Source organism: Oncorhynchus clarkii, chromosome 4 (genome assembly GCF_045791955.1).
Source record: "Oncorhynchus clarkii lewisi isolate Uvic-CL-2024 chromosome 4, UVic_Ocla_1.0, whole genome shotgun sequence".
Taxonomy (NCBI): domain Eukaryota; kingdom Metazoa; phylum Chordata; class Actinopteri; order Salmoniformes; family Salmonidae; genus Oncorhynchus; species Oncorhynchus clarkii.
The window spans coordinates 67,600,241-67,628,225 of NC_092150.1; the positions used below are offsets into that span (position 1 = coordinate 67,600,241).

At 45.7% G+C, this 27,985-nt stretch overlaps 1 protein-coding gene across 1 annotated transcript; it reads left to right on the top strand.

The window, feature by feature from the left end:
• Positions 1–27,985, top strand: LOC139407161 (intraflagellar transport 172). Its single transcript, XM_071150667.1, has 47 exons — positions 1–201; positions 1,134–1,277; positions 1,465–1,577; positions 1,685–1,724; positions 1,838–1,903; positions 2,021–2,100; positions 2,185–2,272; positions 2,431–2,645; positions 2,771–2,894; positions 3,063–3,158; positions 3,376–3,537; positions 3,997–4,050; positions 4,261–4,364; positions 4,754–4,839; positions 6,190–6,302; positions 6,649–6,816; positions 7,167–7,303; positions 8,176–8,283; positions 9,154–9,238; positions 9,738–9,830; positions 9,972–10,049; positions 10,193–10,441; positions 11,011–11,089; positions 11,298–11,418; positions 12,493–12,637; positions 12,881–12,970; positions 13,201–13,298; positions 13,964–14,099; positions 14,257–14,373; positions 15,568–15,710; positions 16,112–16,205; positions 16,458–16,522; positions 17,073–17,253; positions 19,628–19,737; positions 20,890–21,019; positions 21,221–21,319; positions 21,760–21,869; positions 22,548–22,611; positions 23,235–23,321; positions 23,432–23,659; positions 23,783–23,899; positions 24,005–24,100; positions 24,408–24,467; positions 24,886–24,984; positions 25,169–25,322; positions 26,662–26,753; positions 27,213–27,985. The coding sequence occupies exons 1-47, from the start codon at positions 163–165 to the stop codon at positions 27,300–27,302; spliced, it is 5,247 nt and encodes a 1,748-aa protein (XP_071006768.1). The 5' UTR covers positions 1–162; the 3' UTR covers positions 27,303–27,985.

Genomic DNA, 27,985 nt, shown 5'->3' on the forward strand with positions numbered 1-27,985 from the left:
AGACAACTGTAACCAGGGTGAACGGATGTTTTGAAAAATGTCTGCCTCCATTATCAACATAACCAATTCTAACGTTAGCTAACGTAAACAGCAGTAACTTCGGGATTATATTATAAAGACTACACATTACATCAGTTACATAGATTAGTATAGATTTCAACCATGCAACTAAAGCATCTGAAGACGCTTTTAACGCCCCAAGTAAGCTCGGCCATTTTATTACTACAGTAGCTAGTAACGTTAACCACCTCAGCTAACGTTAGCTAACAAACTTGAATGCTTTGATGACTGACGTTAGCTTGCTGCTAGCTAGCCCTAGTATACCTCGATGTGTTATGTACTGAATTTTCTACCTCCAGCTTCACCGTAAATGTATATATTGCTGCCACCAGCCCCACATTGAAAGTCAGTATTACAGGATAGCAGTCTCCTATTTTCCTGCATCACACTAAACAGAAATCTCCACACTTAGTGCCCTTTAGGTCTCCAACCTAGGCTATTGCTGTTATCTGTCCCTTCATCTCACAGCACTTTTCTCAACCTGGTCATGTCTTTCGGATGGTCTGATGGCACACGTGGTGCAGAGTATACTATCACTTAGGCACAGTTACTTATTCAATTCCCACCTTAAAAGGGAACAGCATAGGTTTCTTCACCAGCGTCAATAATCCAGAGTAATACAGATGTGAAATGTATACAACTGCATCCCGATGAGATTCGGTTTCATGTGGCGATATCCAGATGAACAATGTCTTTGTGCGTCTGCATTGCTTGCTGTTTGGGGTTTTAGGCTGAGTTTCTGTATAGCACTTTGTGACATCTGCTGATGTAAAAAGGCCTTGATAAATACATTTGATTGATTGATTGATTGATAGATATCTAGCAAGCCTCAGCAAGTGTCCTTAACTAGCTAGATAACTTTTTACTAACGTTAGCTAATTTATGTCAATTTTTTTCTTCAACTGAAGGTCCTAGAGGTCAGGGTGTGTAGACTTTTTGGTGTGTGTGTAGACTTTTTGGTGTGTGTCCAGAGGCAGGATTGAAGAAAAACACTGCCAGGTTCACTGAGGCTACAGCTAGTTACCCGTGTGAAGTAACTATACTGACATGGTATCCAATTTGTTGTCCCACAGGAGGGAGCTGCAAAAGTGACTTGTATGACATGGGCACCGAATAATAGCAAATTTGCTGTATGCACTGTGGACAGAGTGGTCTTACTGTACGATGAGCAAGGAGAGAAAAGGGATAAGTTCTCTACTAAGCCTGCAGACTCTAAGGTTAGTAGGCATCTCAGTAGTCAAGTTTGACTATCATGTAATCCTCTCATCAATAGTGTACACACAACTTTTTGTCTGACCAGTTTGATACCGGAAGCTTTTCCCAGAAACACTCACACACAGCTTGCAACTGAATCTGGATTTTCGATAGAGTGATAATGTTCTTGTGATATGTATCTTCTTGCAGTATGGAAAGAAGAGCTATGTTGTCAAGGCCATGGCATTTTCTCCTGACTCCACAAAAATTGCCATTGCCCAAACTGATAACATAATCTATGTCTACAAAATCGGAGAGGAATGGTAAGAATGCTTCTGGTATTTGTATTTAGGCTAGGTTTGGATTCACAGATGGCCCTCTCTACCATCTCTTTGTCTCAAGTGTGATGTTTCTTCTTTATTTCTCACAGGGGTGAGAAAAAGGTCATCTGCAACAAATTTGTACAGACAGTAAGTAATCACACATTTCTGGGATGAGATAGAACTATGTTCAAGCTCTCTTTTGAGTTATTTACCAAAATACAAATAACAGTCAATTTAAAACCAATCTCATTGTGTTTCAGAGTGCTTTGACTTGTTTGCTATGGCCAGCAGAACACGCTATCGTTTTTGGATTAGCGGAGGGAAAGGTAAGTCATTTACACAATCAATGTTTTTTTACTGCCAGTATTTTCAATTACAGGAAGTACTATGAGTTTTCAGAACATTGTGTTGGATCTTGATAAGTTTTGTTTGCTTCCTCCCAGGTTCGCCTTGCCAACACAAAAACAAACAAGTCATCTACGGTCTACGGAACAGATTCCTATGTTGTCTCATTGACATCAAAGTATGTGCCTTTCTTTAAACCCTCTCATTCAAAGTTATAGTCTGATGTTGTAGCTCTAATGCTGTACTCCTCTCTGTCTGCTAGTGTTTCTGGGAAGGGCATGCTCTCAGGCCATGCAGACGGGACTGTTGTAAGATATTTCTTTGATGACGAAGGCTCAGGAGAATCTCAGGTACTGTACCCAATACTGACATTAAATCATTTCAATGTGTCCCTGGGAATTTTCTCATAGTACTCCTTCAAACCTTTTGCTCTCACATTTCACTGTTAAAAAAAAAAACATCTTATCAGGTAGATGCGTTGATGCATGTCTCTCCAATCTTTTTACAGGGCAAATTGTTGACCCACCCTTGCCCACCATATGCCTTGGCATGGGGCACCAATAGCATCATAGTGGCTGGATGTGACAAGAAGATAGTGGCCTATGGCAGGGAGGGTCACATCCAGCAGACTTTTGACTACAGCCGAGACCGCTCGGAGAAAGAGTTCACTGTGGCTGCCACCAGTCCCAGTGGACAGTCTGTGGTCATCGGCAGCTATGACCGGTCAGTCTTCATTTTGATACATCAGTATACAAGTAATAAGCATGATATTACAAACTTATCTTACATTGCTTGGAAGCAGGAAGTTCTGAGTGATAAACTGTTTTGTTCAAATTATATAATTTCAGATTGAGAGTCTTCAACTGGGGTCCTCGGAAAGGTGCATGGGACGAAGCATCCCCTAAAGAGATTCCAAACCTGTACACCATCACTGCCTTGGCCTGGAAGAAGGATGGCTCACGCCTCTGTGCAGTGAGTAACCATACATGAACGAACACACTTGTTCGCAACAGTAATTAAATACTTGATTTAGCTCCCAGTACTGTAGAAAGTAGACTACACGTTGCCTTTCACAGCTTTTCGCAATTCTAACTTTTGTGACAGCTTCATAAACATGTTTTTGTCAATCCCTGTGTTCAGGGTACACTGTGTGGGGGAGTGGAACAGTTTGACTGCTGCCTACGGAGGAGCATCTACAAGAACAAATTTGAGATTACTTATGTGGGACTGAGTCAGGTACGTTGTGGTATTCACCTCCTTCAGTTCAGAACGATAGCGGGGCACTGCAGTTCATCTGACGGGGAATGTTCAACTTGAGTCCTTGAGTTGTGGCTCAGAGACATGGTTGTATTGAGCTTCACTTATCATCACACCACCCTCCCAACAGTTCTTTGTGACTTATTTCCTTGCGGGTTTGAGGCTCTGACTTACTAACTGAACAATGTGTCTCCAGGTGATTGTAAAGAACCTGTCTACAGGGATGCGGGTGGTGCTGAAGTCCCATTACGGCTATGAGATAGACGAGGTGAAGATCATGGGGAAGGACCGCTATCTGGTGGGCCACACTTCTGATACCCTGCTACTGGGAGACCTGGCCTCCAACAAGCTCAGTGAGGTATGATGGTCTGGCCATTCACGAATCCTTTACTCTGCTAGTTCAGGTAATTCTTACTCTACCTGCTCATGTGTGTGGTATACAGACTCGAATTTGAAGTGAGCCGTTGGAAGAATCAAGACACTGAGTGCAAGATATGTTTTTTTATGGGCCACCGTCCCCTCCTCTGTGTGAATATTCTTCCACATTGTCTGTGGCACAGTGAGAAACAAATTGCTCTATTAGAAGTTCCAAGGACTTGTTTTAAAAGTTCAAGGGCTGTCACGGTTCGGTGTGCTAATCCCTGTTTAACGTAGCATTTTCAAAGAGCCTTCACTGGAGCTGGAGTGCTGCTGTCGGAAATGACAGACATACGCGATAACAGTATGTATGTGTGTGTGATGTAGTGTAAAGCAGGAAGTGACGCCCACCGCACTTCGCCCCGGGTAAACAAAGACCCCTCTGCCGTTCTTTTTTCAGGTTGCATGGCAAGGCTCCGGGGGGAATGAAAGATTCTTCTTTGAAAATGAAACGGTACGATTCCATTCTTTTGTCCCTGTTTAGCTTTGTCTGCAGTTAATGTGCTGTAGTGAGGAGTTTTCAGGTTCTGCAATCCCAATTTATGAATAATAAAATACACGTCATGTCCCTGTTAACTGCCTGTCATTGCTTCTTGAACATAGGAATTCCGAATTCTCACCTAATGTTAGGGAGCCAGCTGCTGACTGTGATGTGTTGTGTCAGGTGTGTATGATTTTCAACGCTGGGGAGCTGACGCTGGTGGAGTACGGCAGCAACGACATCCTGGGATCAGTGAGAACTGAGTTCATGAACCCACATCTAATCAGGTTGGCTTTCACTCATTCTCCTCGTAATGCATATATTTATAGCATATTATATTATAGAAAGCAGTTGCATTTTCTAACGTCACTGAGACATTTTTTGCTTGTCTTCTACTCTTATGTGAAGAATGGTCACTAGGTGGTAGTGTTGAGCTTTTGTTTGTACATGACAGTCGGGCATACTTTGAATGCATGAGAAGGGTAAGCGTTTTGCATGCAGCTGTCAAATCCGTTTTCAGTGCACAAAGTTAGTCATTACAAATCCATCCTAATGTATTCAGGCTGTCAAGATTGTCAGATTGGAGATATTTCTGTGCTAATGTTTGGATGTTCAGTTTTAACATTCCCCCTCTGCTTACGTATATGTCTACCCCACACCGTGTCTGCATCTCTAGTGTTCGTCTCAATGAGAGGAAACAGAGGGGGGTTGAAGGCAACAAAAAGTTAGCTTACCTGATTGACATCAAGACCATTGCCATTGGTAAGTGTGTGTGTCATGTCATGAATATGTGTGATGCAGAGTGTTTGCTCCTTGAGATGGTGAACCGAGGACACGAAGACATGACTTCTGTGCTGCAGAAGGGTTGTCTTCTGGTCAAGGTCAAGCCAAGGTCATGACTCTGGTGCTTGTTGACTACAGCTTTTATTCTCAGGCCTTTAGTTTTTCCAGAAATGTAAAATTGTGTCATGTGTTTTTATCTAGGCTATTACTATCTAGTGAAGGAATTTGCATCCAGAGTGACCGTGTGAAGTAATTGCTAAATATTTTAACTAAAAGTGTCAGTCACCTTCACTCCAAGGCCAAGTTCCAGCCCAGCCCTCCCATCCATTCTTATTTGCAGATAAAGAGAGTCTAACACACAAAGACGCTGACCTGCCCTTTTTGTGATGGATGATGCTCATTCATGTAAAGGCAGGCAGGCGCTGCTCCGAGCGACTTGGTCCCCACGTTGCTAGGTATTGATTAGGTAAACGACTGTTTGATTTTAGCGGGCCCACCCCATCCCTCTCAGACCCCACTCCTCCCCTCTCTCCCCTGGGGCAACTTAAGACGCTAGCGCCTGTGAGGGCCGGTAGAGAATGATGCTGAGACAAACAGGCATATGCCGCTTCCAGATAACGGGCCTTTCAATTAGGCGCTGACCCCATGGTGGGCGGGGTGGTGGGCGGCGGTGTAGAGTCTAAAGCACGGCCCAAGCCCAGACCCCGCCGCAGTGCAGGGCTGAGCTGAGCGCCATCTGCCCAAGCCCTGTCCACTTCCTGTGCTAATTAAGTCCAGGCATGTCCTTCTGTCGCTGCCGAACAGTTTTTCTGTTCAGGTGGTGAAAATGAGAAACAACCTCCATCCAATTTATTTCTCCCCTTTGAATGACAGGAGCAGTTTCTCTTTTTTTTTGTCGCTTCTCCCCTCCCTCCCTCTTTCCTTCCCTCCCTCGCTCTGAAAGTGTAAATTGGAAAATGCTTTTTTAGCTTCTCAGAAGCTTGATTACAGAATAAAAGGAGAAGCGATGCCAGACCTCTCTGTCACATGATCCATTAGAGAATCATAGATGTTTGTCAGAGTGGATGTATACTACTGTGAACACTGACATATTCATATTGCATCATGGCTTTGTTCTGTAGGCCCCTCACTTACAACATACCGTTTTATCTCTTGTCTCTAGCAGATATATAGATATATAATGTGGCTTTAAACACGATACACCACCTAGTAGTACAAACTCTGGAGTTGAGAATGTTTTCCTTCTCGGTCTCTCGATGCCACCAGTCATTGATTGCTGCTACGACCTCGAGGCACAGCTCAGGTAATCTCTCTCCCTCCCACTCACAGTGGATCTGGCCGGCGGATACAACCTGGGAACCATCAACCACGACTCCAAGATTGACTGGCTGGAGCTCAATGAGACGGGGCGCAAGCTACTCTTCAGGGACAAGAAGCTGCGGGTGAGGCAGCAGCAGCAGCTCAAAGTAGCGGGCTGCCTAGAGCTATGCCTGTTTGATGTGCTCGCCCTGGGCAAAGGATGCCAAGCATTTTAATTGGGAATCCCTTTGGGAGCTTTTGACTGAAAAGTGACTCATTGTACTCAGATGTTTCGCTATGGTTTAGAATTTGTTGTCGAGGACCCAGTAGAGCTGAAATTCTGGTTTTGAAAGGTGCATTACTGCTCGGATTTGAGTTTATTTGAGTAACAGACTTGCTTCATGTGATTCCTTGCATCACTGCCTAATCCTCTAACTCTTTTCTCTCTCTCTCTCTCTCTCTCTCTCTCTCTCTCTCTCTCTCCCTCAGCTCCACCTGTATGACATAGAGAGCAGTGTTAAGACCACAGTGTTGAGCTTCTGCTCCTACGTGCAGTGGGTTCCTGGCAGTGACGTGGTGGTGAGCCAGAACAGAGGCAACCTGTGTGTGTGGTACAACATCGACAGCCCAGAGAGAGCCACCATGTTCCCCCTCAGGGTGAGGGCAGGCGCAGGGGGGGGGGGGGGGGTCCGGCCAGCTCATATGCTACTGGCAGGGCTAACGTTAGTCACTGTGTGGCTGAACTACTGAGCTGACTACTTTCTGTTTATAGACCTTGAAGTTTAATACCCAATGTGACCGACTGTGTGTCGCTCTTCTTTTTCACCCCCCATCCGCTCAGAAACATTCATTTAGTAATGCCTGTGTTCTTATTGTCCTCCTCTGTCTTGACGAACCTTTGATTAAGTCTCTGAGTGCAGTGAAAGGCACACAGTGTAATTATCTCCTAGCAGGTAGAACTATAAGGGCTGAGAATAGGGCTGATTTGGCCTCTCTGTTTTCCACAGGGGGATGTGGTGGATCTGGAGAGGTCCAATGGTAAGACAGAGGTGATTGTGACTGAGGGGGTCAACACTGTGTCCTACACCTTGGACGAGGGCCTTATCGAGTTTGGAACAGCTATTGACGATGGCGACTATTATAGGTTAGTATCTACCTTGTAAGAATGCAGTGGGTCTTTCGGAATGCACAAAAGTGGCAGCTTACAATGTATTACAATTCTAGTTGCTGAATTGGTTTTTGATAAGATCCCTAATTGTGCAACATCCAGGGTGGAATTAATGTGGGTTTAGAATGCAACTATTTTGGTCTGCATTCCACACTCAATGCCGCCTATTTGAAGCCTATTTGTAGTCTATTTTTGACAACTGCCACTTTTCTTCTTCAAAGAGGGGCTTAGGTGGTGGGGTCGTGGCAATGGGTGCTGTCGACCCCTTTCTGAGCGGCTGAATCTTGTAGAAATTCAGCCACCTTGACACTGTAGAGAAATGTGTGCATTTCAGAACATTTCATACAATGAATTCTATTAATTTGGCCATGGCTAATACTGTGTTATTTTGCTCAGACATACTCACAAAATGAATACTGCTATATTCATTGTTTTGGGAATCTTAAATTCTCCCTGACTATGTAGCTTTTATTTTGGTGATTGTTAGTTCTCAAAGATTATATTATGCAAATATATATATATATATATATATATGTCCATTATCTTTTCTACATACTTTGTATATGTACATATTTAGTTGTTTAAGTTTACACTGAAACATTTTTAAATCCCGAAAATTCAATTGTACGCTGTTTGGACTTAGGAGGACCGAAAAAATGCTTAGGCGGAAAAATTTTCAAACTGTCACCCTATAGCTGCAAAAAAGAGGGTTGTTTTTCTGTTGAATCTGTTTTTTCTAGTTACACTTTGTTGCTCTCTCCTGCTGTGAGCTGTCCCTGTGGATGGTCCTGCTGTGTGACTCACGTGTGTGTGTGTGTGTGTGTGTGTGTGTGTGTGTGTTCCCTCAGAGCTACAGCGTTCCTGGAGACTCTGGAGATGTCCTCGGAGACGGAGGCCATGTGGAAAACTCTGAGCAAACTGTCTCTGGAGGCCCGCCAGCTCCACATCGCAGAGAGGTCAGCACAACGGGGGACCACACGCATACTGCGTCACTCATGCCTCAACATACACTCATGTCGTTGTGCGTGTCCCCAAGGGGGCTCGGTAAAACCTAAACAACAGCACCGTTAGGCTTATCTTCTAATACAATCCTTTCTCTCGCTCTCTCTTCGTTTTAACTTGTGAAAAGTGACTCGCCTCCCGTGAAGACGTTTAGCCCGGAGAAGCCTCCTCCCTCCTCAGTGTTTTTATCTGAGCTATGCGTACGTGACTGGGGGGGAGGGGGGGGGGGGGGGGGAGAAATAGTACAGCGCTAAGCAGTTCACCCAGAACTGAGAGTACTCTGTGTCACGTTGAAAGATGTGTCCCTGGCTAGAAAAAGCTATCTCTCTCTCAATAGGACTCACTTAACTTACTCTGGTGGTGCTTACTTAAGCTTTTGTGATTTTTTTTTTCTTCTTTGTCTCTCGCTTTTTCTGCAGGCTGAAAGTTAGATTTGACTGTAGCATGGCATCAGTAACGCAGCGGCCGTTCCCGATGTATGGGGGTTGATTTACATAAATCATGCAGAGGGGGGAAAAAAAAGGTTTTGTCTGCAGAGGAGAATGTAAATGAAGGAGGGTAGGTAGCTAAAAAGAGATGCTCCTCTTTTGATTGCGAACGCAGCTTATTAGTGTGATGCAACTTCCCCGAAAGCTGGTGATACAGGCGGCCTAAGTTGGAAATCCGTTGAAATGTTCACCCCTGGCGCTGTAGCATGGCTGAAGGCTGTCGATAGAACGCCCTTGGTGTTTGTTTTAGAGGTTATGTCAAGAGTTTTTTTGTCTGTACACATTTGTTTTTGCTGCGCCCTCAGTGTGCCTTAAGTTGTCTTGTGTGTTTTTTAGGTGCTTCGCTGCCTTGGGGGATGTCTCCAAAGCTCGCTTTCTGAACCAAACTAACAACATCGCTGACCAAGTCTCAAAGGAATACGTACGTACTGTAGTGTGTTGGTCTGTCATGCATCGCCGGTCCACACCTCCCTTCATAACTGCCAGTAGATATACTGAGTAGTGTTGGAGGCTCTAGTTTGGGTCCATCGTCATCCAGGCCCTGGGTTGGAGGCAATCCAATCCAGGTGTCCCATCTGGGGCCACGGGGCTCAGCCCTGGGTGTCTGTTGGGGCCCCTGTGTGGGTCTCTCTGCCCCCTGGAGCATGGACACATTGGCACCCCTGCCAGCACAGCTGCTCCCTGACTGGTCAGGCCAGTCAATCCATCCATTACATCACTCTGCTCCACTGGGCTATTAAACTCCATTAATGCTAATCACACACATGCATGCCCACACACGCACCCCCAGCACCTGTTTACCATTGTTGAATGCAGGGCGGCCTGCCCCAGTCTGATAGAAAGGACATGCCATTCCCTGTAGCCTTTCAGATCCATGTTGAAGTTGGTCTTATGTGACACTTGCCTTGTCTAATCTCCAGGGTGGTGATGGTACCGAGTTCTACCAAGTCAAAGCACGCCTCGCCATGCTGGACAAGAACTACAAACTGGCTGAGATGTACTATATGGAGCAGGTAGGAGGGTGTAACTTGAATGTTGGAATGTCTGTCTAACACTATACAACTCAGTGAAGCGTTTGGTCTGTAGGGAAAGCATGAAGAGCCTCCCCAGTCTCACCGGGATGTGTGTCGATGTGTTGTGTGACCGCTCTGTAGAATGCCATTGATGAGGTGATGGAGATGTATCAGGAGCTTCACATGTGGGACGACTGCATCGCTGTGGCTGAGTCCAAGGTAAACGAACACTGAGAGACTGTACTACCCGCACACGGCATTGTTATTTTATCAGCTATCTGCAAAAAAATGAATAATAATAACAGAGATTTTCCCCCATGAAACTGTGCAACATAGCCCTTATTGAAGGAGTGTCTTCCCAGGGCCACCCAGAGCTGGACAACCTGCGTCACAGCTACTACCAGTGGCTGATGGAGACCAACCAGGATGAGAAGGCCGGCGAGGTCAAGGAGGGGGAGGAGGACTTCACGGGCGCCATCAACCTCTACCTCAAGGCGGGCCTACCGGCCAAGGCCGCCCGATTGGCTATGAGCCGCGAGGAGCTGGTCACCAACTCTGACGTCATCAACAGGATCGCGGCTGCCCTCATCAAGGGAGAGTTCTATGAGAGGGTGGGTGTCATGACTGCTGCAAAATCACACCGCGAACTCGGCGGCTGTCGTTACACGAGGCTTCTTCAAGACGAGTATCGTGTCCAGCGACAGAGTAAAAGTCTTAATGGAATGAGGTGAAAGGTTGTTTAGATCCCGACATGCGCTCCTGATGGAGAGGCCCAGAGCGACTCGGAGTGATTGTCTCGCAATGAGATTTGTGTGTAGTTGGTTTGTCTCTGGTAAGGCAGGTGAAGTTGGTGCAGAGAGAGACAGATGTGTTCTAGCTCAGTGTCTCTGTGTACAGCGTGAACCTTTGTTTCCTGCCTGTGTCTCTGTGGTGGATGACTCCTCTCCTCAGAACCGATGTCAGGGAAAGTGTATGTCTGTTTTAATAAAGGATGTGTCTGGGAGGATGTTAGTCGGCCTTCTGTTTTTCTCTCGGTCTGCTCTTTTTCTCTTGCTCTCTCTCTGTTTCTTTCTCTTTCTGCTCTTGAACCATCTGGTTATGGACCAGAGGCGCTGTAAGTGACTTAATGAGAGGGAGGAAGTTGAGTTGAACTAAGTAACTTCCTCTCTCCCATGATCAGGCAGGGGATCTGTTTGAGAAGATCAGGAACAACCAGAGGGCTCTGGACTGCTACCGCAAGGGTAACGCCTTCAGGAAAGGTAGGCCTGACACAGCACTGAGGGTGAATATAAGAATGAATATCGCCAGTGTGTAGTGGTTAGGACGAGACCATTCATACAGTATGTATTAGTTATTTCATTAATAGCCCAGTCATTATGTTGTTGACTGAGTTGGATATGAGTTTGGAGAATAAATTGTGAACTGTATTGACGTTAATGTAACTGAGACGTCTTTCCCTGAGCGGAGCTGTGGAACTGGCTCGTGTTGCCTTCCCGGCTGACGTGGTGAAACTGGAGGAGGCCTGGGGAGATTACCTGGTCCAGCAGAAACAACTGGACGCCGCCATCAACCACTATATAGAGGCTGGGTGAGTCAGCGCTGCTGTCTGACCATCACATACTACAAGGAGGGAGGGAGGAAGAGAGGTGTAGAGGGAGTGATGGAGTGACGGATAGAGATGAAAGGAGTTGGGAGGCAGGAGGAGGTGGTGTGAGGGGTTTGTTTATAGTGAAGTGAATGATTCATTTCCTGTGTAATCAAATGGAGGTGTTGTTCATTAGGCAGCGCAGGGCTCCAGTCCCGAGGGCAGGCTGCTTTAGATAGCACACTGGATGCTCATTGGATGGCTGGCCCTCTGGTAATACTGTGGTGGTCTGACTGACTGGCATAATGGGCCTCGCTAAAGCTCCATCCCCTACTAATCACTTACTGCTGGGAATCAACACAGGAATCAACTGAAGAAATAACCAATAAAAGTGGTTTGACAGGATTGTAACATTGAGTCTTAATTGCCATTCTAGTCTTAATTGCTCCCTGGTTGGGCTGGACATAGCCTATTAGTTGTTCCAAATGGATGAATAAAGTTGCTTTGTATTGTATTCTTTGATTAGTTCTTTGTCCTTTGATGGTGCAAACGCCTCCTCTCGCCCTCTCCTCTACTCCCCTATTCTCCTTTCCTCTACCCCCCTCTTCTCCTCTCCTCTACCCCCCTCTTCTCCACTCCTCTACCCCTTCTTCTCCTCTCCTCTATCCCCCTCTTCTCCACTCCTCTACCCCCTCTTCTCCTCTCCTCTATCCCCCTCTTCTCCTCTCCTCTACCCCCCTCTTCTCCTCTCCTCTATCCTCCTCTTCTCCTCTCCTCTATCCCCCTCTTCTCCTCTCCTCTACCCCCTCTTCTCTTCTCCTCTATCCCCCTCTTCTCCTCTCCTCTATCCCCCTCTTCTCCTCTCCTCTATCCCCCTCTTCTCCACTCCTCTACCCCTTCTTCTCCTCTCCTCTATCCCCCTCTTCTCCTCTCCTCTACCCCCTCTTCTCCTCTCCTCTACCCCCTCTTCTCCTCTCCTCTACCCCCCTCTTCTCCTCTCCTCTATCCCCCTCTTCTCCTCTCCTCTACCCCCCTCTTCTCCTCTCCTCTACCCCCCTCTTCTCCTCACTATCATAGCTGTTCCTCGAAGGCCATCGAGGCTGCCATAGGGGCTCGCCAGTGGAAGAAGGCGGTCCATATCCTGGAGTTACAGGAAGACCGGTCAGGAGGGAAGTACTACCTGAAGATAGCCCAGTACTACGCCTCCATCCAGGAGTACGAGGTAAGAGGAGGGAGGGAAGGAGATAAACGCAGCCTTATTCCGTCTGTTCTGATGAGTCAGGGGCCTTGCAACGTGGCAGCTGGCGATGCCTGCTTATTCCAGACCTGACTCCCTGCTGCCTCTGTGCTGCATGTTTGCATAAATTAATTAAAGTATTGATGCATTACTTACTTTGAGAGCTGGAATCCACAGAAAGGAATGTACAGTATGTCTCTCTCTCTCTCTCTCTCTGTGCGAACCCAGGTTGCAGAGCCCCTGTTTGTGAAGGGAGACCACATCAAAGATGCCATCGATATGTACACGGTGGCTGGGAGGTGGGAGCAGGCTCATAAGGTATGCATCCTCCTCAATGTCCCGTCTTATCATCTGGCTCGCCCAGCTTAAAATGGCAGGCAGTTGATTGTAACAGGATACACTTCTGTGCTTTCTGTGTTTAGTTGTGACAGGCCTGTGTGTTCTTTTAAAGTGGGATGTTATGCACAGTGAATTGGAATGACAATCACAGTGAGTTAAAGTGACGCTTGGTACGGTCTCCATGCACACTCACACACATTGTGTCCTAGCTGGCAGCGAAATGTATGACCCCAGAGGACGTGTCGACTCTGTACATCAGCCGAGCCCAGGACCTGGAGGGAGAGGGGAAATACAAGGAGGCAGAAAGGTAACCTCTCTCTTTCTTTCTACCTCATCTCTTCCTCCCCACTCCCTCTCTCTTCCTCCCCACCCCTCCTCTGTTTTCAACCCGTATCGACCAAAACCCTGCTGCCAAATTAATGATGGATTTTATCACGGGCAAAGTTTGCTGACATTGGGCTACAGGGGCCTGATTTAACAGTCACTTTATCCAGAACATTGTCTGTTGCAGTTCAGGTCAAGGTTCTACTGCAACAAATTGACAAACAAAAGTGTTCAATTGCTGTGCATTGATAGCAAATTGGACTTTAATAAGGTGCCCTGGCTGCGTTGTGTCTGAAACATAATCATTACACCTAACTGAACAACCCCTCTCGCCCTCTAAAGGAGCCTGTGCCTTTCCATATTAGACAGAGTCATCTCCCTCACCCGCTGCCAGCCTGCCACAAAGACAGTGTGTCACCACGTGCCCCTAACTCTGTGTCATCCCAATACCTGTCTATTTTATTGATCTCTACTGTGACAAATGTGGAGCAGAATTCATCATCAGCAAAGGGCAACTTCATTTTGTGATGAGAAGTTATATTTTCTGCTCGTGCTTAATTTGCGGTTAATGTAATCAGAGATTAAGAATGACTCCATTTTAGTGCAGAGCAATGCAATCAACTGTGTGTGTGACTGGAATATTCGCAGGCTGTTTGCGACAGTGGAGGAGCCGGACCTGGCCATCACCATGTATAAGAAGAACAAGATGTTTGACGACGTGATTCGACTGGTGGCCAAACATCACCCAGACCTGCTGTCTGAGACTCACCTGCACCTGGCCAAGGTCGGAGATAGGGGGCGCTGTCGAAAGAAAAAACATAAATATCATATTGGTATCAATTTGAAAAATATCTTATGAGAGGGACTCGATGTGGTTTAGATTAGCCAGGATAAATAGTTTGTCAGGTTACTGAGTCTGCGTTGTCTAATATTTGTTCCAGGAGTTGGAGACAGAGTCCAGGTTTTCAGAAGCGGAGTACCACTATATGGAGGGCCAGGAGTGGAAGGGTGCAGTCAACATGTACCGTGTCAACGACATGTGGGAGGAGGCGTACAGGGTACGTGTCCACGTTAGAGCCTGACCGATATGTTTTTTTTTGTGTGTGTGTGTGTAACGATATATCGGTCGGGCTCTAGCCCACATCACGAGTTGACTTTCGTCTCTCGCTGAGAGTCCCTGAGATAGTGAGTGTCTGTGAACAGCAGGACAGTGTGACAGTGTGATTATGACGCCCCTGGCTTGGCCTGTAATGCCGTATCGAGGACAGTGGTCTGTGCGAACACAGCAGCACAGGATGGACGTGTTACACTGCAATACCTCTCACTGCTTACAGGCCTCCTAACACTCTCTGTAAAAACATCACCACCTGGCTGCAACTCTGCTACTTCGGCTTCCTCCTTTCTGGCCCTCCACTATACAATAGAGGCACATACACTGAGTGTACAAAAACGTAGGAACACCTTCCTAAAATTGAGTTGCACCCCTTTTTCTCCTCAGAACAGCCTCAATTCGTCGAGGCATGGACTCTACAAGGTGTTGAAAGTGTTCCACAGGGATGCTGGCCCATGTTGACTCCAATGCTTCCCACAGTTGTGTTAAGTTGGCTGGATGTCCTTTGGGTGGTGGACCGCTCTTTAAACACATGGGACACTGTTGAACTTGAAAAACCCAGCAGCATTGCAGTTCTTGAAACGCTCAAACTGGTGCGCCTGGCACCTACTACCATACCTGTGTTCAATGGCACTTAAATATTTGGCCTTGCCTATTCACGCTGATTGGCACACATACACAATCCATGTCTCAATTGTCTCAAGGCTTAAAAATCATTCTTTAACCCGTCTCCTCCCCTTCATCTACACTGATGGAAGTGGATATAACAGGTGACATCAATAAGGCATCATAGCTTTCACCTGGTCAGTCTATGTCATCGAAAGAGCTCCTAAAAGTTCCTAATGTTTTGTACACTCAGTATAAACACACACCCTCTTTAATTAACACTCAGTTGCACATCCATTTATTAAGAGCTTCACTACAAAAATGCCATTCATCTTGCTCTCTCTACAGCGATCTCCTCTCTCACAGTTTCTCTCTCCTTCACTCTGTCTCTCCCCTATTTGGCTCGCTCCCTGCTCTCAGCATGTGCAGTGAGCGACACGTGAGGCGGTTGATGGTGGGAGGTGGTTGATGGTGGGAGCTTCGGGCGTATGAATCTGTTGTTCCTAATCCTCTTCCCCTCCTACGTGTGTGGCAGGTGGCGAAGAGCCACGGGGGAGCCAGTGCCCACAAGCAGGTGGCCTACCTGTGGGCCAAGAGTCTGGGAGGGGAGGCTGCCGTCAAACTGCTCAACAAGTTCGGTCTGTTGGAGACCGCCATCGACTTTGCAGCAGACAACTGGTGAGCAGATCAATGCACTGGACTGCACTTTACTGTACTGCCTGGAACCCCATGCTCTTCAATATTGCTTTCATGTTTACGAGGTGATTAGGAATGTCCCTGTAGTCAAGTGTCCATCACTGGGAGGTACTTGGAAGTATCTGATGTATTTGTTCTCTGATTGACTCAGTATGAAGCCTATGCAATAGCCTGAAATGTTCAGCAACACAGAATTTGAAAATGTCTTTATTTTCGCTTTTATTGTGGTGTTTTACTCATAGTCTGAAGCATTGAATACTATAGGCATAAGCTGTTTAAGACCTTCCCCATTCGTTCCTAGGACTCAGTATTGATGAAGCTGCTGTACCTCTGTGACCTTGACTAGGTAACTGGTTTTGACCCTTCTCTTGTCCTCCTCCCAGCGCCTTTGACTTTGCCTTTGAGCTGGCTCGTCTCTCCACCAAGAACAAGATCCCTGAGATCCACCTGAAAAACGCCATGATGCTGGAGGATGAGGTAACATATATACACACACACACACACACACCACTTCCAACTCCTCCTCCCAATCCCAGTCACACACTCATTGTCATTCAAGGTTACTCTGCAGCTTGCATCGTCTCAAAGATTCAAAAATATTTACTCCGTTGCCTGCCCAAATTTGGGTCTGAGCGCAGTGTTTCTCCCTTCTCCAGCCATTAAATGTCACGCATGCATTATTAATCCCTCCACCACTGAGCACTGAGCCGTGATGTTTCATTTTTCAAGGGCAAGTTCGCCGAAGCCGAGTCGGAGTTCATCAAAGCGGGGAAGCCAAAAGAGGCAGTGTTGATGTAAGTGTATCAGGAGCTTTTCTCTTGTGGCGTTGGCATGTGTCCCCTACAGAAGTCAAAGCTTCAAGCCTTCCTGAGTCGACTTCAAAAGGAGCGCTGGTGCCAGCACAGCTCTTGCCTCTTCCCCTTCAGAACTTCCCCTCACTTCTCTGTACATTGGTTATAGACCACCTATTAAGTGAGTGTGAGATGATGTGGTGGTGCAGGCAGACAGGTTTGGTTGGAGGGGAGCTCAACTCTCACACAGGTAGCAGAGGAACTGGAGCCCTGTCACCGAGACTGTTTGATGTCTGCTTCCTGGAGAGGGGTGGGGGTGTATAGGGTGGGAGAGAACTGTACTCTATACTGTAGACAGACCTACAGTATGACAGGGCTACTGGAAGATCACAACATTAGTGTTTTTAGTGGCATATCGTCTGGCTAATATAAACTGGGGTTGGAGCCCTTTAATTAGAGTGTTTGCTGCCTGCAATCTGATAAACAAAACGTTGAACTTGAACCTGTAACAACACGAGGGAGGTTAAATCACAGCCCGGTGTGTCTCTTACAGGTACGTCCATAACCAGGACTGGGTTGGAGCCCAGAGGGTGGCGGAGGCCAACGACCCTGACAGTGTATCAGATGTGCTGGTGGGCCAGGCCAAGTTCTGCTTCGAACAGAAGGACTTCCAGAAGGCTGAGGCCTTCCTCCTCAGGGCTCAGAGGCCAGAGCTGGCCATCAAGTACTACAAAGTAAGAGACTGGGTGTTTCTCAATATGCGTTACCGTGCTCCGATCACGCATATTAGAACACGGAACGGCAAGTTTCAACTGAAAATTTTCCCAGGATTCTTGAATTGTTGTAACCACTTAAAAACCGCCACAAAATGTATTGCAAACAATGGTGGCTGGTTTTGAGCTGAAGCGAGCGAAAATCTCTGACTTCAGAAGGAGAAGTTGCCTACTCACATCTCATATGTTGCCTGACTACGATATTTGATCTTGACACATGCATTTTTATGCATTCTACTAAACAGTCTCCATATAGACTTCCATAAAAAAAAATGTTTTACTGGTACCGGGGGACCTTCAGACACCTGTGGGCGTCCTAGAGCAAAACAACCTACATGTACAGTGCCTTCGGGAAGTATTCAGAACCCTTGACTTTTTCCACATTTTGTTACATTACAGCTTTATTCTAAAATGGATTAAATAAAAAAAAGTTCCTCAGCAATTTACATACAGTACCCATGGAGTCCACCTGTGATAAATTCAATTGATTGGACATGATTTGGAAAGGCACACACCTGTCTATAAGATCCAACAGTTGACAGTGCATGTTAGAGCAAAAAACAAGTAATGAGGTTGAAGGAATTATCCGTAAAGCTCCAAGACAGGATTGTGTCGAGGCACAGATCTGGGGAAGGGTACCAAAACATTTCTGCAGCATTGAAGGTCCCCAAGAACACAGTGGCCTCCAACATGCTTAAATGGAAGAAGTTGAGAACCACCAAGACTCTTCCTAGAGTTGGCCGCCTGGCCAAACTTAGCAATCGAGAGAGAAGGGCCTTGGTCAGGGAGGTGACCAAGAACCTGATGGTCACTCTGACAGAGCTCCAGAGATCCTCTGTGGAGATGGGAGAACCTTCCAGAAGGACAACCATCTCTGCAGCACTCCACCAACAAGGCCTTTATGGTAGAGTGGCCAGACGGAAGCCACTCCTCAGTAAAAGGCACATGACAGCCTTCTTGGAGTTTGCCAAATGGCACCTTAAGACTCTCAAACCATGATAAATAAGATTCTCTGGTCTGATGAAACCAAGATTGAGCATCACGTCTGGAGGAAGGCTGGCACCATCCAGTTTTTCAGCAGCAGGAACTGGGAGACAATTCAGGATTGAGACAAAGATGAACGGAGCAAAGTACAGAGAGATCCTTGATGAAAGCCTGCTCCAGAGTGATCAAGACCTCAGACTGGGGCAAAGGTTCACCTTCCAACAGGACAACGACCCTAAGCACACAGCCAACTCAACGCACTAGTGGCTTCGGGACAAGTCTCTGAATGTCTTTGAGTGGCCCAGCCAGAACCTGGACTTGAACACAATCAAACATCTCTGGAGAGACCTGAAAATAGCTGTGCAGCAACGCACGCCTTCTAACTGAACTTGAGAGGATCTGCAGAGAAGAATGGGAGAAACTCCCCAAATACTGGTGTGCCAAGCTGTAGCGTCATAGCCAAGAAGACTGCTGTAATCGCTGCCAAAGGTGCTTCAACAAAGTACTGAGTAAAGGGTCTGAATACTTATGTAAATGTAATATTTCCGTTTTTTTTCTTCTAAAAACCCTGTTTTTCGCTTTATCATTATGGGGTATTGTGTGTAGATTGATTATTTAATTTAATAACGTTTAGAATAAGGCTGTAACGTAACAAAATGTGGAACAAGTCCAGGGCTCTTGAGTACTTTTTGAAGGCACTGTACGTGTTTGGGAGAGTCTCACCTTTCCACAGAGGGTCATATTAGCGTGTAGCCCAAAGTGTTGGGACGCTACAGGCAGAAGTTGGTAGATCGGCTGTACCGACTTCAGACACGTCCCAAGACGCTCGTAGAGCAAAACAGAGAAATCCATGGTGTTTCTTTTTTCTATAGAGGGGTCATAATAGTTTGTAGGCCAACCTGACGACTTTGTGCGAAGACCGATTTTCGTGATGTCTGATGGTCTGACAAACACCGCTCTAGCTTTGTCACCTTTCACTACAGCTGCGGAAGTGCAACATCGGCAGATACGGTGGATTGAGAAGCGTCCAATGGAACTAAACAAATATCTCTAGTTTACACTGACAGATTTTTATGGGAATTAATGTGTTATGTTAATAAAATTTCCGCGGAGGCGCGGACATCGACTCTAGAGGTTTTTTTTTCAATCAGAGGGTTTATAATCAAGTCAATTCACCATTCCTGTGTTCTGCTATCTGGTGGTAGCTTTACAGAGAACACTACAGGTTAAACAGAATACTGCGCTCCGCAATGTTTTCATTCCATAATTCACACTGGTTGTTTTGCTGGATGTGCTTCGCAGAGTTTGGTGCCCCCCGGGTACTTGAGTGTTGTTGTTTTTGTTGTCTCAGGACGCGGAGATGTGGAGTGATGCCATGCGGATCTGTAAAGAGTACCTCCCCAACAAACTGAGCGTCCTCCAAGAGGAGTACGAGAAGGAGGCTGCCAAGAAGGGCTCCCGGTGAGCAAAACACACAATAACACCTGTGTTTTTTTACATCACATGTTCCTGGTTATTTTAACGTTTTAATAACTCGGTTTGTGGTCTTGGAGAGGCAGAGAAAATGTGTCTCAATGTTACATGTTAAACGAGAAGGAGAAGAAAGAAAGGGCTATGTACACACTGTTGTGATGTGGTCTGTTATTAATCTAGATGCACATTGGGTCGGTGCGTTATTGAAACATGGCAGCTTTTTATCCTAAATTAAATCCATAATGAGCAGCTAATTAAAGTGCAGACACGCAGCGCCTCTATCCGTCTCCGACCATCATTTCCCTGCTTTTAATGACTTGTGGGAAAACATCAAAGGCATGTCAAAAGGACAGGGGGAAAAAGGAAGGTAGGACATTTATTTTGCACAGTCTTCAGTTCAGGCCCCAATTGAGAGTAATTTGGCCCTCTTGTACTGTCAGTCATGCTCAGTTGAGAGCCAGAACTCTCTAACACATGTTGCCTTTCACTTTGACTCTTGTCTCTGTCTTTAACATCACAAGGGTTGGGTTTGTAGCGCAGTGGAAGAGAGATCTAAGATTTTAATGGGGGAAGTCTGTGTGCAGGGCACTGTGTAGAGCAGGGGTGTCAAAGAGACGGCCAACAAGGGGGTCCAATAGGGGGGTGAAAACAAACTCAATATACTTTAAAATGACTAAAACCAAACCGAAACGGTGTATAAATGATAATGGACCTACGTTCATACAGTTTCCTGAAAAATGTCCAGCTCGCTAAAAATCACTGAAGTGAAAACTAGACAGTCAGGGAGCATTAAAAAAAGATGGATAGAGGACCATTTTTTGCACGTTTTGACAGCGAGAAAACTTAACACATTTTCAGTGCGGCCATCCGGACCTCGATGAAGACCGAATGTGGCTCCCGGGGGCAAAATGTCTTGTATTTGCCTTCACAGTAGTGTCTTAGAATACTTCCTTAACTTTAACATCAACAGACATGTACAGTTTTATTTCTGTTCTTAGAATGGGCTTCCAAGTCTTTCATTCCAGCTCTGTTATTCCCTACACATCCATCTGGTCCCTCGGTTGCTTAACAATGCAGCTCAGTTATAGTTAATTCATAGTGCCAAGGTTCTGTGTCTGTGTGTGTTCTGTATGTGTGCAGAGGGGTTGAAGGCATGGTGGAGCAGGCCAAGGAATGGGAGCTGTCTGGGGAGTACGCCCGGGCTGTGGAGTGTTACCTCAAGGTCAAGGACTCCACCAACGGGCCCCTTATGGAGAAGTGCTGGATGAAGGTGCACAAAAGAACTCCACGACTGGCAATGAATGTCACTATAACCTAACCCACACGTGCTGTCCTTACAAACCGACTGGTGTATGACACAAGCCTCTATCTGTGGCCTTGGATGACTGTCGTGCCATGTGATGTTCCCTGTGTGTTTCTGTGACCCAGAGTGGAGTGCCTCATTGTTTCCTGTGTATGTGACCTCCCATAGGCTGCTGAGTTGGCCATCAAGTTCTTGACCCAGGAGAGAGCTGTGGATGTCATCCACTCTGTGGGCCCTCGCCTCACCCAGCTCAGGAAGTACAGCGCTGTAAGTCCCCACACACTTTCTGCTGTTGATCCCTCAATACTAACAGGCTTTTGATATTGATTATTTAGTGTTATTTTGTAAATGCATGGTTTTAGGCTGCTGTATGTCAACAGGTATGTGAAATTTTATTGGAAAAAATGCTTTTTAGAAAGTATATTATTATTGAGTGTAGCAGACAGGTATCCAACCAATGATTTTGTCGACAGGACCCCTGTGTCGCTGATACAAATATTTATTGGACAAAACTACATTCAGAAACAGCTTTTTATTAATCTAAAGGTGTGTGTGGAGGCCGTTCTGCCAACGGAAAGCGATGGTTTTGGTGCGAGTGTGTTGATTGAAAAAAAGACTTCCCCAAACCAAGGCGTCCATGTTTTATGCCTCGTCTCTGGCGTCCTTCAAGAAATCTTTTGAGATTCCAAATGTTTTATTTTCCTCAGGCGGCTGAGCTGTACCTCAACCTGGACCTCATTAAGGAAGCCATAGATGCATTCATTGAGGGAGAAGAATGGAACAAAGCCAAGAGAGTGGCCAAGGAGCTGGATCCAAGGTGAGCCTGTCGGCCAGGCCCACCACTACGGCTCTGCCTGGTCGCCCCTAACAACAAGCCTAGCCGGCTAGAATACCTCATCTGTCATTAGGCTACAGAAAGAGAAAACACACAGAGGCCTCACAGGCACCCGTCAGCTGTTGCTGCCTCTTGAAAACAACACAAGGCCTCGGACAGAGGTAGCTCCAGACCTCCAGTTAATGAATGGGATGAGATTCCTGTTTCATCTATTCTGTATGTTACATTATAGTCATTTAGGATCTTATCCAGGCTGAATGACAATAGCTAACTTTACAATGGTTTAGTTATTTATTGTACATTTTGTTGAAGCCTATTCGATTAGACAATGTGATTGCGAAATTCACACGGCTGTTGTCATGCTTGACTTAGCCGTGTCTCAACAGCCCTGCTTGCTCCCACTTATTACTGTGATGCCAGTCTCATTATGCTGCTTTAGTACAGTGCATTTGTGTAGTGATTTGTCTATCTGGGGGACTATTACATGGTTGCATTGCTTCCGTGTACTCCAGCTCCTGAACAGTCATCCTTCATAACGGAGGATCATTTACTTTCCTTCTACATTGTGTGTCTGTCCTAACGGCTCTGTCTGTTGGAGGCTTGAAACACTCAAAACATTCAAAGTTAAATACCTTTTTTAATCGTAATATATTCGTGTAGGTTTGAAGATTATGTGGACCAGCGATACAAAGAACACTTGAAAAACCAAGGCCAAGCAGATTCGGTAAGTAGCTACAATTGAACGATAATACGTATCGCAAATAATAAGCCGATTTCTCAGTTGTGCCTAGCAAGTACAGTATAACTTACAATATCCATTTTTTAGGAATAAGCTTGTGATTTTTGCGGTGGTGTACTGTTAAGACGTCCTATCATGCCACAGCGTATGCCCACCTCTAATTCCTCAACTCTCCCTGCCTCGTCCTGCTCTGCCCCCCTACTGTTGGTAGGAGATCATTGAGATGGTGGCCTATATTCCATCCACTCAGAAATCAGAGCTGAATAACTAAATGGATCCACAGTTCTTGTTCTCTTTGTTTTGCCACATCAATGTGGCTCAGTAGCACTGATGTCTCTAGTTGAATAAGGAAGTCTGCCTGCTGAAAAGAGAATGGCATATTTCGAGGGACTGTGCGTATTGTCTACATAATGCACCAAGACTTCATAATGTGGGTGTTTGTAACCATCAGGCTGGTTTTGAGACGTGTTTCAAAGTTTCAGAAAGCAGACTATTACAAGGCTTCATACATTCATTACCTTATAAAACTACCAAATGTCCTTCTGTAGTAGTTTTTCTCGATAAGTATATACTCTTAACCACTAAATGGTGATCTTCTCTGGTTTTAGCTGGTAGGAGTGGATGTCATGGCAGCTCTGGACATGTATGCTGAGAGAGGCCAATGGGAGAAGTGCATAGAGACGGCTTCCAAACAAGTACTGTGTCTACCTTCAACACTCCTCCTTTTAGTTTAATTGTCTTTCATCCTTTTCACTGTATCTTCAGTTTCATTCCCTTACTGTTTTTATTTCTGTAATATTTGTAGAGTTACAAAATCCTCCACAAGTATGTGGCCCTGTACGCCACCCACCTGATCAAAGAGGGCCGTGCAGAAAAGGCCCTGAATCTGTACGCCCAGCACGGAGCCCCAGCCAACCCACAGAATTTCAACATCTACAAGAGGATGTTCCTGGACCTGCTGAACCTGCTGGGTAGAGACAGCGCTGAGTCCTTCCGCATGTGGGCTGACCTGAGAGACGTCATGCTTCTGCTGGTGAGTACAGGACCAGAGAGAGACAGGGGACTATAGTGACAGTATCTGGTCACAGTGTATAATGACCATATTTGATGTGCATGGGTCGATTTTTCATGGTCTCGTTGTCTAATCTGTTTGCAGTGTGAGAACCTGACCAAGTCTTCGGATGCCAACTCTCCTGCCCACGAAGAATTTGAGCAGATGCTGCTGATCTCTCACTACTACGCCATACGATCCGCTGCCAACGGGGTTGACCTGGTATACATACTGTACTCATCTTTTATTTTACTCAGCCTGTTTTTGTATAGTATTAGCTGTGGTACACACTCACATCCCCCATCACTCTCCTCTCCATCCCTCCAGGTCAGCGTGGCTGCCAAGCTGTCCATTTCCCTGCTGCGCCACACGGAGCTCATCCCAGCTGACAAGGCCTTCTACGAGGCAGGCATGGCTGCCAGGGTAAGATAACTGCTCATATGAGCCTCAGCCAATCACGGGAAGCAGAGAGGGGCTTGGGGGGGTTGGTGTTGCTAGCCCCATGGGAAATATTCGGCTCAATGTCCCCTGAGTCTGTCTGTGCTCCAGGTAGACCCATTGGAGGGGTTATGAATAATTTTGTGCATAAACTGCATTGTGAAGTAGCCTATCGTCCCACGTTCAAAATGAAATTATTTGTGGAAATGTAAAATCTGTTTTTTTCATCTTCATTATTGGCATTTAGTTGTGAATGTCAGGTTGATGATGATAAATGTGATTCTCTCTACAGGCTTTGGGCTGGGAGAACATGGCCTTTATTTTCCTCAACCGCTTCCTGGATCTGTCTGATGTGAGTCTCCACCCAGCTTTACCTGAGGGGGTTTCACCTCAGCTTTACCTGAAGGGGTTTCACCTCAGCTTTACCTGAGGGGGTTTCACCTCAGCGTTAACTGGGGGGGTTTCACCTCAGCTTTACCTGAGGGGGTTTCACCTCAGCGTTAACTGAGGGGGTTTCACCTCAGCGTTAACTGAGGGGGTTTCACCTCATCTTTACCTAGAGCTGCAGACTATTTAATTGAGCATAAAATCTTCACAAGTAGCTTATATGATCTATAGCAATATAGATTTCATCATAACAACAGTGGTATGAGTAACTATCCCACATCACATTTTTGCTTTATCCATTGTGTTTTAATTAGATTGTTTGAAGAAGAGATTGTGAGTGAATGTTGTCTTGGTGCCTGTTGTCTGTGTTGTGGTGTTTCCAGGGGATAGAGGAAGGAAACTTAGATACTCTGGACCACTCTGATTTCCAAGACACTGACATCCCCTTCGAGGTTCCTTTCCCTGCTAAGCTACACGTCACTGTAAGGCACAAATTGATTAGTTGTGTTAGTTTGATAGCTCTATATCATTGTGTAGTTATTGTTGGCTTTGCTATGTAACTATATAATGACTGTGTGTAATGATGCTGTACTGGGACTATCCTGTGACAATAGGCTGCGATTGTATTATTATGAGGCTGTTGTTGATCTTGTTGTCGTGTCCCAGGATGCCCAGCGTGAGGAGATCCGTGACTGGGTGTTGACGGTGTCCATGGACCAGCGGGTGGAGCAGGTGCTGCCCAAAGACGAAAGGGACACCTACGAAGCCTCTTTACTGGCAGCAAACACGGGCATCCGCTCCCTGCCCTGCGTCATCACAGGTAGGTGGGAGAACCCCCCCTACAGAGCACCTTACCCTCTCCCGTCTCTATTGCATTACCCTGGTGTCTGGGACTGTACCATATCTACTCCAGGGGCGTGAAAAGTCTTGGTGGGTTTGTATGAGGGGGCAATTACTGGAGAGTCTTTTACCTTGGATAATTATTTCATAATTGCCATGTTATTACTGTTATTTGCTTGCATTCACATGGTTTCATATGAACCCCAACATATGTGGTTCTTCAACCTAACTAGTTGATGGGAGGTGAGAGTGTATATTGTACTGGTAGGCAGAGCAGAGGTGCTGTCCAGGGTGCTGACTCCTGCTTGCTCAGAGGAGGCCTGCGCCAAACCTAAATGACAGAGTGAAAAGAAGGAAGCCTGTACAGAATACAAATATTCCAAAACATGCATCCTGTTTGCAGTAATGCACTAAAGTAAAACTGCAAAAAATGTAGGTAAGAAATTAACTTTTTGTCCTGAATACAACATGTTATGTTTGGGGCAAATCCAACACAACACATCACTGAGTACCACTATTCATATTTTCAAGCATTGTGGTGGCGGCATCATGTTATGGGTGTGCTTGTCATCGGCATGGGTGTTTTTTTAGGATAAAAATAATCGTAATAGAGCTAAACACAGGCAAAATCCTAGAGGGAAACCTGGTTCAGTCTGCATTCCAACAAACACTGAGAGACAAATTCACCTTTCAGCAGGACAATAACCTAAAACACAAGGCCAAATCTACACTGGAGTTGGTTACCAAGACGACATGGAATGTTCCTCCGTGGTCTGGTTACAGTTTTGACTTAAATGGGCTTAAATCTGTGGCAAGACTTGAAAATGGCCGTCTAGAAATTATCAACAACCAACTTGACAGAGCTTGAAGAATTTTTTTCAATAATAATGTGCAAATATTGTGCAATCCAGGTGTCCAAAGCTCTTAGAGACTTACCCAGAAAGACTCACAACTGTAATCGCTGCCAAAAGTGATTCTAACATGTATTGAAATAGCAGAACATGTATTGAAAAAAATATTTCATCCATTTTGAATTCAGGCTGTAACATAACAAAATGTGGAATAAGAGAAGGGGTATGAATACTTTCTGAAGGCAGTGTCACTGACAAGACACAGTGGCGTATAACCGCTAGTTTACAGTACAGAGATGCAGTGCTATCCAGAGATACAGGGACAGACTGGTCTCCCACAACACCCAGAGGAGTGTGTTGTGTTCATGGAGGCAGTTAACAGACCCACATACGATGGCAGATCTGTTAATTGGTTGACTATTAATATGAATGCAATCATAATGAAAGCTCTCTCTCTATGCAACCCAGGCTATCCGGTCCTGCGGAATAAGATTGAGTTCAAAGGACCTGGCAAGGCAGCAAACAAGGATGACTGGAATAAATTCATAATGGCCACAAAAGTAAGGAGTTTTTTTATGTTAGCTCTGGAGTCTACATAACTGTGCTTGTTACCTCCTCTGCTGATTTAGCTGCTAGTCCATCAGCCCTTAACCGCATGAAACACTTGGTTTGATTTATTATGAATCCACATTTTTGATCACGGGCACTCACACAGGTTTAGAATGTTACACTGTGTAGAGTTGAGTCTTAGGGGCCAGACACCATTTCAGTGTGTTTCATCATTCTTCCTGTGTGTGATTTGGATTGCGGAGGTGTGATTAGTCCATTTAACTAATGTCCACAAACAGAGATTTAAAGACCCACTTTTTGCATGTATGCCTGCTCGCATGCACACAGAGGCACAAATACACACTTGTGTGCGCGCACACACACACTCACACACATAGTCTTCCTTGTGGTTCCCTGTATGTGTGTGATCTGATATGTGATTAGCTGGTCTGTGTGTGTCCTCCTCCCAGACCACTCACAGCCCGGAGTGCCAGGATGTGCTGAAGTTTGTGAGTCAGTGGTGTGGAGGGCTCCCCGCTTCCGGCTTCTCCTTCCACTGACAGGACCAGGCTGCTGAAGACTTCATCTCCTCCCAGTGTACCACACACCAGCGTACCCAACACTACAGTAACTTACCATCTGCTCAGGGCCACCGCCTTCTCTGAATTATTGAATCCATCCTCACTCCTCTCCATCTCCATCTCTGGTTTGGTTTTAGTGTTAAACAGTTCACATTATTCCATAACGATAGACTGATATGAGATTACCTGCTGTGCTACTGCTTCATTCATTTCTACAGTGCTGACATCAGCGCAGTCCGTACCGGCCTCCAATTGGTTACTTAGCCCCTGGTGCCAGGTTCCTGTGTCTATATCATTCAGCAGAAAAGTCCTCCTCTCTTCTTTGTGACCTTTGATGTGTGTATCTATGTTTTTCATTCCCATTTTCTCTTATGCTCCTGGTAGTGTAGGAGGAATGGGGTAGGCTACAATCAACGTGTGTGTTTCTATTTAGTTGAGAGACTTTAAAGATGCCTTTACGCTTAAGGTGATGTATCTTCATAATCAGAAGTGCTGTTATCTGTAATTAGTGTTCTTTGTTCTGTGTTTCTGAATGATAGGAGAATTTATCATAATGCACTTTAGAATTCTGTATTGGCTTTATGTATTGTTGGTTTATATGCAGTTTTGAATGTATTTCATATGTTGGAAATATAGTTAAATAAAAAAATATTCTGAACCAA

Bases quoted from the DNA above. Each gene is read 5' to 3' on its own strand.
- LOC139407161 (XM_071150667.1), top strand. From the start codon at position 163: ATGCAACTAAAGCATCTGAAGACGCTTTTAACGCCCCAA. The intron at 16,523-17,072 runs GTAAGTGTATCA...TGTCTCTTACAG, and splicing joins CCAAAAGAGGCAGTGTTGAT to GTACGTCCATAACCAGGACT. The intron at 23,660-23,782 runs GTGAGTACAGGA...ATCTGTTTGCAG, and splicing joins GAGACGTCATGCTTCTGCTG to TGTGAGAACCTGACCAAGTC.